At 43.4% G+C, this 14,319-nt stretch overlaps 1 protein-coding gene across 2 annotated transcripts in view; it reads right to left on the bottom strand.

Annotated features, from left to right (window-relative positions):
• The window catches only part of DOCK8 (dedicator of cytokinesis 8), a 229,135-nt gene that overhangs the window by 172,365 nt on the left and 42,451 nt on the right, over positions 1 to 14,319 (bottom strand). For both annotated transcript variants that reach the window (XM_073634844.1, XM_073634849.1), the window contains one exon: positions 2,665 to 2,736. In XM_073634844.1, coding sequence (XP_073490945.1) covers positions 2,665 to 2,736 — 72 coding nt within the window. The remainder of the gene's footprint in view (positions 1 to 2,664; positions 2,737 to 14,319) is intronic.

Below are 14,319 nucleotides of genomic sequence, written 5' to 3'. Positions count from 1 at the left end.
TCACCTTCCAACAGGACAACAACCCTAAACATACAGCCAGAGCTACAATGGAATGGTTTAGATCAAAGCATATTCATGTTTTAGAATGGCCCAAAGTCAAAACCTAAATCTAATTGAGAATCTGTGGCAAGACTTGAAAATTGCTGTTCGCAGACGCTCTCCATCCAATCTGACAGAGCTTGAGCTATTTTGTAAAGAAGAATGGGCAACACATTTCACTCTCTAGATGTGCAAAGCTGGCAGAGACATCCCCAAAAAGACTTGCAGCTGTAATGGCAGTGGAAGGTGGTTCTATAAAGCATTGACATTCATGTTTTTAGTTGTAACATGAGAAAATACTTTTTCAAGACACTGTAGTGCATTGATCCCAAGATAAGTGTTTTTTTTTTTTTTTAGCTTTTGTTATCTACTATTATGTTCTGACTCGGTGTCACTACTATACTTTTTTTGATTTATACCCAATTTCACAATTATATACTCACTGTTTACTTCACTTATAATGAACCACCCTTAGGCCCCGTCATCACTTGAGCAATTGTTGCAAAACGTGGGACGCATTTGCGGTGCCATTATTTCTCAATGGCACCCCAAACGTGGTGTGATTTTGCCGCAATTGTCGTGTGACAAAAGGCATGAAAATCGAGGCATAAAATGCACCTGGCTCAGTGCCAAAATTTGTTACATTAGCTCCTTTGGCGCGTATTTGGAGCGGAGGGAGGGCCATTCAAGATGAATGATGCCATTTCAAATATGCACCACAAAAATGCACAAAAAAAAACTTTGATGCTCAGTATCGCTCAGGTGTAAACAGGGCCTAAAATATAATAAATGCTAGTGTGACGCACTAAAAATGTAAAAGATTTAAAATAATAATATTATACATTATACTATTTTGTGAAAGAGATTAGCAGAAGACCTGTGACCCATTTATACTTCAATGATTACAAAATCATCGGGGGTCTGCTTCAGGCACAAGAGAGAATAGAGACTTAATGTGCATCCTAGACCAAAGAATAGGGATCTCGGAGTATGAAGTCTCAATTGATGTGTTTGAAGGAAACATGTAGAGCCCTTGCACACTGGGGCGGTTTGCAGGCGCTATTGCGCTAATAATAGCGCCTGCAAACCGCCCCGAAAGTGCCGCTGCTTTCATTCCAGTGTGCAAGCCCCGAGGGCTTGCACACTGGAGTGATGCGCTGGCAGGACGGTAAAAAAAGTCCTGCAAGCAGCATCTTCGGAGCGGTGAAGGAGCGGTGTGTATACCGCTCCCTTACCGCTCCTGCCCATTGAAATCAATGGGACGGCGCGGCTATACCGCCGGCAAAGCGCCTCTGCAGAGGCGCTTTGCGGTGGTATTTAACCCTTTCTCGGCCGCTAGCGGGGGGTAAAACCGCCCCGCTAGCGACCGCATACCGACGGTAAAACGCCGCTAATAATAGCGGCGTTTTACCGCCGACGCCGCCCCCCGCCCCAGTGTGCAAGGGCTCGTAATGAAAGAAATATGTAGAATGCACTGGTTATTTTTCTACAAAAATGCTATCTATATAATTGCCATGGGCTTCAATACTTTCTGAATCACAGACCTAGAACAAGTATGCAGTCAGTGAAGGCTGACTAAAGACTTCTTATCTATTCATTTTTTTATAGGTCTGTGAATACTGAAGTGATTGGGTACACTTAAAAGCCTTTCTTTTACAAAGAAAGGTCAACAGGGGGAACTTTATAATTTTATAATTTATTCATGAAGGCATGTCTGCAAAAGCTCAGACTACCTCTAGATGGCAGTAATATTGGATAAATCAAGAAGGGTCAACCCAGCTGATTACACTGTAGCCAAATTCACGGTTTTCTTTACCTTACATACTTATCAGCGTTAGTGCATTATTAACTATACATATATATATATATATATATATATATATATATATATATATATATATATATATATATATATATATATATATATATATATTAAATGATGTTTATTATTTACATTTTAATTTATTTGATTACATTTATTTAATTATTAGTATATTAAAAATATTAACTAGTTCAAAATGAACAGTATTTAGTGCAATATTAACTGCATTTTAGAGCAGTCGTCCTATTCAGCGTACTGTGTTGGGTAGTGCTCGTGTTGGGTAGTGCTCGTGTTGGGTAGTGCTCGTGTTTAGTGGGTAATATGAGTATCCCCATACCATTTGTTGGCACACTGAATACAAGGGGACCTTTTAAGACTCAAAGACCTACGTATATATAATACATAGATATGAAGTATATAATGCAGTATTAAAATACTACATATTTGTAAAAAAAAAACACTTTTGGTTTATTGATTGTATAATTCAATCCAACATTTTTTTTAAAGTTTTGGATAGAGTGGGGATAGATAAGAACCTCTGTTACATTGGTATTGCTGTCTTTGTGGGGACATTTTCCTAACTTGCTATAAAGATCTAAAAGTGAAGTGAAATAACTCAAACCGGGACACAGACAAAAACAGAAAATTAGTGGATTGACAAATATAACTCTTTTTTGCATTGTTAGTACAATGCTGATGTTATAGAATTAGCGTGTGTGCTAGCACTATAGATTTTTTTTTTAGGAAATAAGGGAAAGGGAAGGCAGTGATAATTTTATTTTTAGATACATATGTTTACTTACTTTCTGTTGACTATTAGCCAGTCCCGTAAATATATCTGAACACAGTCCCTGACGTGTAGATCCTGGTCAGCCCTGAGAAGGTAAGACAGAAAACATGAGTATGTCAGGAAAACTTGTATTGTATTGTATTGTTTTAAATCAGCATAAGGGACAGAACTTACTATCAATGAGAAATGTCTCTTGTGCTGATGTGTGCTGCTTTAGTTGAAATCTTTCATCTTCTAAACCATAGTCAGTGATGACTATGCCTCCCATTCATGCCCCTCCTCCATTCAAAGAAGCTGTACTATAACTTTCATAAATGAAAAGCATTCCATGGACCTTTCATTCATCTGCCCGTCCATTCATTCCTATGAATGGAGGAGGGGGCGGAAAAAGTGGGCACAGTCAACCCTCTTGATGATTGCATATGATAGGTCCCTCGGCTCTGTTAACCCTAATGGCATTGCTGCGGTGGTAGGGGGTGATCAGAGGGCTGTAGAGTTCAACTAAAGCAGCAGCCATCAGCAAAAGAGACGCTTCTCACTGAAAGTGAGTACTGTTCCTTTAGCTGATTTTTTTTTTTTTTTTTAAGTATTTGACTAAACTTAGGCCTTGAAAAGCAATGAACATGCAAATACATTCTTTATATTACAGACGCCGAGTCTGCACAAGGGATTAACAAGTCACATCTTGCATATAAGCTTTGTCCCATGGAATGTAATAATGCAGCTGATGTACATTAAAAACAGAATACAATGTCAGATACACCCTTAACAAATATTTACATGTACAGAAAAAAGAAATCTGCCCAGTTTATTTTAAAAACACTACTATGACATCCACACTTGTGATAACTTTCTGCAATAACCAATAAATCTATTTCTTACAGTTTATAGCTATGTGTTTATAGGATGCAGCACAAAAAGGACCAAATGTCTTTTCTGGGCCATCCCAGGCTACAATTGTCAGCTGTACCCCTAATGATGAATGATGTATCAGCTCATCCCAGGACACACATGACAACTACTAGTAATCAGAAATATTTTTCATTCCTTAACCACTTGAGCCCCGGACCATTATGCTGCCTAAGGACCAGAGGTCTTTTTCCAATTTGGCACTGCGTCGCTTTAACTGCTAATTGCGCGGTCATGCAATGCTGTACCCAAACGAAATTTGCGTCCTTTTCTTCCCACAAATAGAGCTTTCTTTTGATGGTATTTGATCACCTCTGCCGTTTTTATTTTTTGCGCTATAAACGGAAAAAGACTGAAAATTTTGAAAAAAAATGATATTTTCTACTTTTTGTTATAAAAAAAATCCAATAAACTCAATTTTAGTCATACATTTAGGCCAAAATGTATTCGGCCACATGTCTTTGGTAAAAAAAATGTCAATAAGCGTATATTTATTGGTTTGCGCAAAAGTTATAGCGTCTACAAACTAGGGTACATTTTCTGGAATTTACACAGCTTTTAGTTTATGACTGCCTATGTCATTTCTTGAGGTGCTAAAATGGCAGGGCAGTACAAAACCCCCACAAATGACCCCATTTTGGAAAGTAGACACCCCAAGGAAATTGCTGAGAGGCATGTTGAACCCATTGAATATTTATTTTTTTTGTCCCAAGTGATTGAATAATGACAAAAAAAAAAAAAAAATATTTACAAAAAGTTGTCACTAAATGATATATTGCTCACACAGGCCATGGGCCTATGTGAAATTGCACCCCAAAATACATTTAGCTGCTTCTCCTGAGTACGGAGATACCACATGTGTGGGACTTTTTGGGAGCCTAGCCGCGTACGGGACCCCGAAAACCAATCACCGCCTTCAGGATTTCTAAGTGTGTAAATTTTTGATTTCACTCTTCACTGCCTATCACAGTTTCGGAGGCCATGGAATGCCCAGGTGGCACAAACCCCCCCCAAATGACCCCATTTTGGAAAGTAGACACCCCAAGCTATTTGCTGAGAGGCATGGTGAGTATTTTGCAGCTCTCATTTGTTTTTGAAAATGAAGAAAGACAAGAAAAAAAAATTTTTTTTTTCTTTTTTCAATTTTCAAAACTTTGTGACAAAAAGTGAGGTCTGCAAAATACTCACTATACCTCTCAGCAAATAGCTTGGGGTGTCTACTTTCCAAAATGGGGTCATTTGGGGGCGTTTTGTGCCACCTGGGCATTCCATGGCCTCCGAAACTGTGATAGGCAGTGAAGAGTGAAATCAAAAATTCACGCCCTTAGAAAGCCTGAAGGCGGTGCTTGGTTTTCGGGGTCCCGTGCGCGGCTAGGCTCCCAAAAAGTCTCACACATGTGGTATCCCCGTACTCAGGAGAAGCAGCAGAATGTATTTTGGGGTGTAATTTCACATATTCCCATGGCATGTTTGAGCAATATATCATTTAGTGACAACTTTGTGCAAAAAAAAAAAAAAATTGTCTCTTTCCCGCAACTTGTGTCGCAATATAAAATATTCCATGGACTCGACATGCCTCTCAGCAAATAGCTTGGGGTGTCTACTTTCCAAAATGGGGTCATTTGGGGGGGTTTTGAACTGTCCTGGCATTTTATGCACAACATCTAGAAGCTTATGTCACACATCACCCACTCTTCTAACCACTTGAAGACAAAGCCCTTTCTGACACTTTTTGATTACATGAAAAAGTTATTTTTTTTTGCAAGAAAATTACTTTGAACCCCCAAACATTATATATTTTTTTAAAGCAAATGCCCTACAGATTAAAATGGTGGGTGTTTCATTTTTTTTTTCACACAGTATTTGCGCAGCGATTTTTCAAACGCATTTTTTGGGGAAAAAACACACTTTTTTAAATTTTAATGCACTAAAACACACTATATTGCCCAAATGTTTAATGAAATAAAAAAGATGATCTTAGGCCGAGTACATGGATACCAAACATGACATGCTTTAAAATTGCGCACAAACGTGCAGTGGTGACAAAACTAAATACATTTTTAAAAGCCTTTACACATTACCACTTTAGATTTACAGAGGAGGTCTACTGCTAAAATTACTGCCCTCAATCTGACCTTTGCGGTGATACCTCACATGCATGGTGCAATTGCTGTTTACGTTTGACGACAGACCGCCGCTTGCGTACGCCTTAGCGCAAGAGCAAGGGGCGACAGGGGTGCTTTTTTTTTTTTTTTTTTTTTCCTTTATTATTTTTTTGCTTTTTTATCTTATTTTTAAACTGTTCCTTTCATTTTTTTTTTTTTTAATCATTTTTATTGTTATCTCGGGGAATGTAAATATCCCCTATAATAGCAATAGGTAGTGACAGGTACTCTTTTTTGAAAAAATTGGGGTCTATTAGACCCTAGATCTCTCCTCTGCCCTCAAAGCATCTGACCACACCAAGATCGGTGTGATAAAATGCTTCCCCAATTTCCCAATGGCGCTATTTACATCCGGCGAAATCTAAGTCATAAAATGCTCGTAGCTTCCGGTTTCTTAGGCCGTAGAGATGTTTGGAGCCACTCTGGTCTCTGATCAGCTCTATGGTCAGCTGGCTGAATCACCGGCTGCATTCTCAGGTTCCCTGTTGAGACAGGAGAGCCAGAGAAAAACACGGAAGACGGTGGGGGGCATTCCCTCCCACGGCTTGTAAAGGCAGTCTAGAGGCTAATTAGCCGCTAGGATTGCTTTTACATGAAAGCCGACCGCTGGCTGAAAAGAATGATACCAAGATGATACCTAAACCTGCAGGCATCATTCTGGTATAACTACTCAAAGTCGTGAATGGCGTACCTGAAGACAAAAAAATGGTTAACAATAAAGCACAGTAAACGGTAAAGTATAAAAAATTGCAGACCTGAAAAACAAACATGATAAAACATAATAACAATAAAACATTGCAGAATAGAATACAGTAAAAAAGAGCAGAACAATAGAGAGAGAATAGAGAGAGAGAGAACAATAAAACGACAACTATTTTTTTTTATTTTATATTTTTGTATGTGTTTTTTTTTTTTTGTTTATACTTTTTTTTGTAACTAACTTTTATAACTGTAACCAGTTCCAGGTTCGGGTCTCTCAAAATGCAATGGCATCTTGGGAGACCCTGTGAAAGTGTGTCTAGTCTGTGCAATGCTGTACCCTACGCTAATACTCAACTAGTGAATGGTAGCGTTCAAAACATTCACCAATGCAAAGACCAGGATTGTCAGGACAGGAGGGACAATAATAGCGGGTGTCACGCCTATATCCGCGCTTGCTGCAGACACGACATCTTTTTTGGGGGGGTTCGTTGGGTAGGGGTACTCGGGAGGACATAAAAATGCCTCTCATGCAGCCGACTGCATTTGGTTGGGGATGTGAATGGGGGAAGTACGGGTGCTGCAGAAGTGGTGGGTTCCCAATTAGGATTGGCGAATGCAGCAGGAAGGGCACTATGGGCACGACGGGCCTGTGTTTGTCTTTTTGGTGGCAGCGGGACACTACTTGTGCTTGCCACCTCACCAGCTTGAACTGCACTTATGGGACTCGCCACGTCACCAAGTGTTACTGCAGTGCTGGTTTGACTACGACCGAGGTGTACTAGGCCACTGGTGCTTGCCAGTTCAATAAAAAGCTTCCAAAAAAACTGTTAGCGATCGCAGGGATCAGGCCTGACTCTGCGAACGCTGCAGTTATGTGTTTAGTGTTTTGTAAGTGACAGTGATCGATCGATACTGCACTTGGGTGGGCTGGGCTGGGCCGGGCGGAGGGGCAAAACGCAGGTGCTAGCAGGTATCTGGGCTGATCCCGCTAACACTGCGTTTTTGGGAACCCTAAACTGCTGGGGACGCTAGTATAGATCTGATCGGATCAGATATTGATCCGTTCAGATACTATACCACTAAGGGAGGTGTACGGCGCGTGTGTGGGTGTTAGCGGTACTGGCGCTAACCTGACGCTGCCTGGGGCTGGTGCTTGCTAGTTCACCAAAATGCTACCAAAAAAACTGTTAGCGATCGCAGGGATCAGGCCTGACTCTGCGAACGCTGCAGTTATGCGTTTAGTGCCTTGTAAGTGACAGTGATCGATCGATACTGCACTTGGGCTGGGCCGGGCGGAGGGACAAAACGCAGGTGCTAGCAGGTATCTGGGCTGATCCCGCTAACACTGCGTTTTGGGAACCCTAAACTGCTGGGGATGCTAGTATAGATCTGATCGGATCAGATATTGATCCGATCAGATACTATACCACTAAGGGAGGCGTATGCCGCGTGCGTGGGTGTTAGCGGTACTGGCGCTAATCTGACGCTGCCTGGGGCGACGCATATCACCGCCGGGCGATCGGGGGGCTAAACCTTTATTCGGTAATAAACGGCGGGTTCCCTGACACTATAAAAAATAAACGAACTAACCAGCGTCACCCGAAACGGTTATACAGTGATCAGTGGTGAAAGGGTTAACTAGGGGGCAATCAAGGGGTTAAAACATTTATTAGGTAGTATATGGGGGTCCCTGTCGCTATAAAATGCTGACGGCGATCATAAATATTTACCTCACTAACTAGCGTCACCAGCGACACTAATACAGCGATCAGAAAAATGATCGCTTAGTGACACTGGCGACAGGGGGTGATCAAGGGGTTAAAACTTTATTAGGGGGGGTTAGGGGGGTATCCTAGACCTAAAGGGGGCTAATACTAACTGTCCCAACACTGTAACTGTCACAAACTGACACCAATGCTGTAATCAGAAAAAAAACAAAAAACTGCTGGTGTCAGTTTGTGACAGGGAGGGGGGGAGGGGTGATTGGGGGGTGATCGGGGGGGGGGAGGTCGGGGTGTTTTGTGTGCCTGGCATGTTCTACTGTGTATGTAGTGTTGTGCACTCACAGTGAAGTCTTCTCTCCTCGGCGCTGCAACGGAAAATACCGAGCCGAGGAGAGATGACATCATTTCCTTTGCTGCTGTTTAGCATACAGCAGCAAAGGAAGTGATCTGATTGGCCGTCGGTGATCGCGGGGGGGGGGGCCACGAACGGATGGCCTCCCCCTCACTTCCGATCGCCGGGGGACATAACAGGACCGCCTCGGGCACCGGGGGGGGTCCGATCGGACCCCCCACCCGCGGGAGGCAAATCACGTAGATGTACGAAATTTTGCCTGCCCGTGCCGCCGTGCCGACGTACATCGGCGTGAGGCGGTCCTTAAGTGGTTAAGGGGCGGTTCACACTGGTCCGACATGTGCTCCGACTTCCAGAGCACAAGTCACATGACATGTCAAAATCAATGGTTCCCTGTAAGAGCTGTCTTAACTGGCCTGACTTTGAAAATGCCTCCTGCACTACTACTAAACGGCGTGGGGTCCCCCCAAAATCCACACCAGACCCTTATCTGAGCATGCAGCCTGGGTAGGTCAGGAAAGGGGGGGGGGGGCGATGACAGACAAGCGATCCCCCTCCCCCCTCCTGGACCACACCAGGCCACATGCACTTAACATGGGGGGTGCATGCTTTGGGGGCAGGGGGGCTCTATGCCCCCCCACCCCAAAGGACCGGGTCGGCGGCGGAGAAGACAGCACAGGAGGGAAATGACCAGAGGAAGAACAAAATCACAGAAGGGAAAAGACAGCAGAGGAGGGAGAAGACCGGAGGAAGAACACATTGGTGGGGAACCGGAGAAAGAAGACAAGCTGGAGCTAGGATGGGTGACATTTTTCATTTTTAATAAAGGACTTGTCAAAACCTTCTCTTGTTTGTATTTACACTACACTGCCTTTTTTGGGGGTAAGGGTACAATACCCTATACTCATTCACATGGGGGGTGGGATCTGGGGGCCCCCTTGTTAAAGGGAGCTTATCGAAATCTACTCATTCACCCCAAAAAAAGGCAGTGTAGTGTAAATACAAATACCAAGTTCTTTATTAAAAATTAAGAATGTCACCTGTCGTAGCTGCCTGCAGACCCCCACAACCACCGCCTAGGGTTGTCGGGAAGAGGCCCTTGTCCCCATCCCCCAAAGCATGCACCCCCCCATGTTGAGGGCATGTGGCCTGGTCCGGGGGGGGGGGGGGAATCGCTCGACTTCCAGAGCACAAGTCACATGTCATGTCAAAATCTAAAGGTGCCCTATGAGAGCCATCTTAACTAGTCCGACTTTGAAATGCCACCTGCACTACTACTAAATGGCGTGTAGGGTCCCCCCCCCAAAATCAATACCAGACCCTTATCCAAGCATGCAGCCTGGCAGGTCAGGAAAGGGAGGGGGAGCGAGTGACCACCCCCCTCCTGGACAATACAAGGTCACATGCCCTCAACATGAGGGGGTGCGTGCTTTGGGGTAGGGGGCGCTTTGCGCCCCCCACCCCAAAGCACCTTGTCCAAATGTTCCTCTCCCCGAAAACCATGGGCGGTGGTTGTGGGGGTCTGTGGGCAGGGAGCTTATCGGAATCTGGAAGCCCCCTTTAACAAGGGGACCCCAAGATCGTGCCCCCCCATGTAAATTAGTATAGGGTACATTATACCCCTACCCATTCACCCTCAAAAAAGGCAGTGTAGTTTAAATACAAACAAGAGCAGGTTTTGACAAGTCCTTTATTAAAAATGAAGAATGTAACCTGTAGTAGCTCCAACGTGTCTTTCTCCGGTTCCCCACCGATGTGTTCTTCCCCTGGTCTTCTCCCTCCGCTGCTGTCTTCTCTGCCGCCGACCCGGTCCTCCTCTGATGCTAGTTCCTGCAGTTGTGTCATCTCCGAAGTCTGTCAGCTGTTAAGCTGTTAAATAGAGAGAGGGGGTGGCCATCCAGTGACGTCACCATTAGGCTCTGCCCCTTGTGATGTCACATGCTGTCACAAAGGGCGGAGCCTCATGGTGATGTCACCAGATGGCCACTCCCCATCTCTATATAAGAGCTGTCAGACATCAGAGATGACACAACTGCGGGAGCCAGCATCGGAGGAGGACCAGGTCGGCGGCGGGGAAGACCGGTGGAAGAACACATCACCGAAGGGAGAAGACAGCAGCAGAGGGAGAAGACCAGAGGAAGAGCACATCACTGGAGGGAGAAGACAGCAGCAGAGGGAGAAGACCGGAGGAAGAAGACGCGTTGGAGGGACGGGGGACACTTAATTTTTAATAAAGGACTTTTCAAAACAGTCTCTTGTTTTTACTCACACTACACTGCCTTTTTTGGGGTGAATGGGTAGGAGTACAATGGGGTAAATGGGTAGGGAAACCCCATAATCATTCACATGGGGGGCGGGATCTGGGGGCACCGTGTTAAAGGGGACTTCCAGATTCCGATAAGCCCCCTGCCCGCAGACACCCACAACCACCACCCAGGGTTGTCGGGAAGAGGCCCTTGTCCCCGTCAACATTGGGACAAGGTGGCCCCATGTTGGGCATGTGGCCTGGTATGGTCCCTGCTTTTCCTTACCTGCTGGGTTGCATGCTCGGATAAGAGTCTGGTATGGTCGTGGAGGGGGGACCCCACCTTTTTTTTTTTTTTTTTATTTTGCCGTGGGGTTCCCCCTCAAGATTCATACCAGACTCAAAGGCCCTGGTATGGTCGGATCAAAGTTGGATCCCATTCATTGAAATCTCATGGAAGTCGTACATGATGTCGCAGGGCAAAGTCAGATTAGAAGTTATACAACTTTCGTGTCGGATCAGTGTGAAAATAGCATAAAGCAGCACTCTAAATATGCAAGTTAAAAACAGTGCATTAAAATGCATACTTGCAAAACTATGGGTTTGATATAATAAAGGAAAATAGGCTATTCATTTTGCAAGGGAAGTTGCACTTTGCATGGGAATTTTCCCTCAGAGCTTAATTAATGGAGGTGAAGTTTCGGTTTGCAAAGAATGTCCAATCTTGGGCAAGAACAATTAAAAATAACAGCATTTTAACTTGCACATGATTGGACGATGAAAAACAGAAGACCTTCACCTCATTCACTAAGCTCCGGGGAAAATTCCCTTGCAAAGTGCAACTTCCCTTTCAAAGTGAACAGCCTATTTGCTTTCATAATCAGTGATGCTGCAGTAACAGTGTGGGACTCTCTATGACCTCTTTGTGACAGACTCACCCGGGATAGAGGCTTTTGGAGGGGACTGCAGGCTAGCCTCTTGCCTACTGACTATGGGCCCTGGCTTTTACGTGATAACCACTCTTTGTGAGGTGTATGCCTGAGGGGACCCTTGGAGTAATGTTACTTTGGATTCAAGCCCATGTCTCCCCAAGACACACAGACTCTGGGACTCTAGGCCCGGGGTCCTTGTATAGGGCCTAGCTGCCTCACTACCAATAGTGACTGCTTCACACTGTGAGACTCAAGGCAGATGGTGATGTCATCAACTCAAGCCACCTGCCTGGGGTCTCCTGCTATAATGTGTTTATTGTAAGTAGGTCTAGTGTGCCTCCTAAGGGTCTTTCACCCATCGTTAATTGTGCTAATTAACTCACCTATTGTCTGCTAGCAGACTATTGAGGGATGTTTTTAGACTTCTAATAATTTATATTGTACTTTGAGCTCGATGCTGGCAAGTCTGACCTAGAATAAGATCCCTGATTGTCCAGGTGGTTAGTTGTTTAATTAATGTAATATTTATAGTATATGTTAATTGTTGTAATTATATTCCTGTGTACAGTTTGTATTGTTAGGGTATTATGATCAGGAGGGTGGGATGTCCTCCTGTGGGGTATATATTCTGTGTGAGTTTTCATATAAAGAGCTCAGTTTTTGCAGCCAAACGAGTCCTGCCTAGTTCTTGGTTGCAATATGCGGCTATAATATCTGATATCTATGTCCAGACTGGAGGAAGTGGTATACTGACGAAAGCACTCAAGCAGAGTGTGCGATGGTTCTGTCACACTCTTAGCTTCAGCTCTGCTGGCTGAGCAGCTCAGAGGTCATAAGATTTCCACACCTCCTTCTTAGTAAGTCTTATTTGCCTATATTTGCAAAAAGGGCAGATACCATCACTGTACACAGTGTGTCTATCCCAGTCCTGTCCTGAGTTCTTCTGTCATATTTGTTGACAGCTGCATTTTTAAAAACATGTAACACGTAACTGAAAAAGAGCAGAAGATCAATAGGATTTTGTGGAGATACGCGCCTGTTTCCTGACAAATAATAACATTTTCCTCAAATGGTATCACTCCTCCATTGCGACTAATGCTGAAGAACAAACCTATGGATCCAGCCCAAGCCTATGGAACCCGTATACAAAATAGGGCCAGTGGAGGAGTGTATACGGTAAAACGTGTTACAATAGAAAGTACAAAAAAAGATAATACTACATACATGTCTATGGAGGAGTAAGATTTAAACCATTTGCCTCATATATGACAAATTTCGTTTAGAATAAGCACAAGGCCACAACTGTACTGAGGAAACGTAGTTTCACATATATTTTAAACCACCAACAAAGAAAAACCCATGCCTGTCACGGAAAGACTGAAAGCAAAGTAACCATAGATAACAACAAACAAAGAACTGACAAAAGTAAACCAGTGACAACCTCTAAACTCAAGAGGATGTGCGAGAATTGCTTCAGATGGCTGGAGATTGTCTGGCTGGAGGTGTCTGTGACCCCATCATTACACTGACCAACCCCACCCTCACACACAACCATCAAATTAGGCCACAATAAAATTTAAACAGAATAAAAATGAATACAAGCCTGAACACCTATTTAAAATACCATGCTCCCAGTAGTTAGGGGTTCCTTTTCACTAATGGGCCATCAAGACATAAAAGCTTGCCATACACATGGCAACCTTCCAGCAATTTCAACCACTCTCAGTTGAGCTGGAATTAAAATCCTGAGTCTTGAAACGTGGAAATTAGTAATTTAATCAAATGCAGATTTGTGATCCCAATCAAAATTTCTGTCATTTTTTTCAAGTTTTAATTAAACTTTTTAATAACCTGTACTGAAATTGTCAATTTATAGGCCAGTTCAATCAAGCAAGTTCAGGTGATCCATCAAACGCGTTTTAGGAAACCACTATCAATCATATGTTCAGTTTCCAGTTGATTGCAATTAGTGAGAACAGTGAAGGGCAATAAAACACCGTATTAGCACAAGTTCTAGAATTTTACTAAGTCACATGACTACACAATCACTATTGGGCTTATTGATTACCAAAATGCATACAATTATGCTATGCACAGTTGCCTAAATTAAACTTTTATCAGCTTAGAATGGTAAGATAAATTAAAGCTATTCATATAGCTATGGGCTGCTAAGCATCATTGAGATTTAAAATATACACTCGCTGGCCACTTTATTAGATACATCTTGCTAGTACCGGGTTGGACCCTCTTTCGCTTTCATTACTGCCTTAATTCTTTGTGGCCTAGATTCAACAAGGTGTTGGAAACATTCCTCAGAGATTTTGGTCCATATTTGACATGAAAGCATCACGCAGTTGCTGCAAATTTGTCAACTGCACATTCATGATACAAATCTCCCATTCCATCACATCCCAAAGGTGCTCTATTGGATTGTGATCTGGAGACCATTGGAGTACAGTGAAATCATTGTCATGTTCAAGAAACCAGTGGTGAGATGATATGAGCTTTGTGACCTGGTGCATTATCCTAGTAGCCATCAGAAGATGGGTACACTGTATTCATAAAGGGATGGACATGGTCAGCAACAATACTCAGGTAGGACGTGGCATTTATACGATGCGCAAATGGTACTAAGGAGC

Source organism: Aquarana catesbeiana, linkage group LG01 (genome assembly GCF_042186555.1).
Source record: "Aquarana catesbeiana isolate 2022-GZ linkage group LG01, ASM4218655v1, whole genome shotgun sequence".
In the NCBI taxonomy this organism is placed as follows: domain Eukaryota; kingdom Metazoa; phylum Chordata; class Amphibia; order Anura; family Ranidae; genus Aquarana; species Aquarana catesbeiana.
Note: the sequence above shows the minus strand (reverse complement) of the source record. Positions and strands in the feature narration are given on the sequence as shown.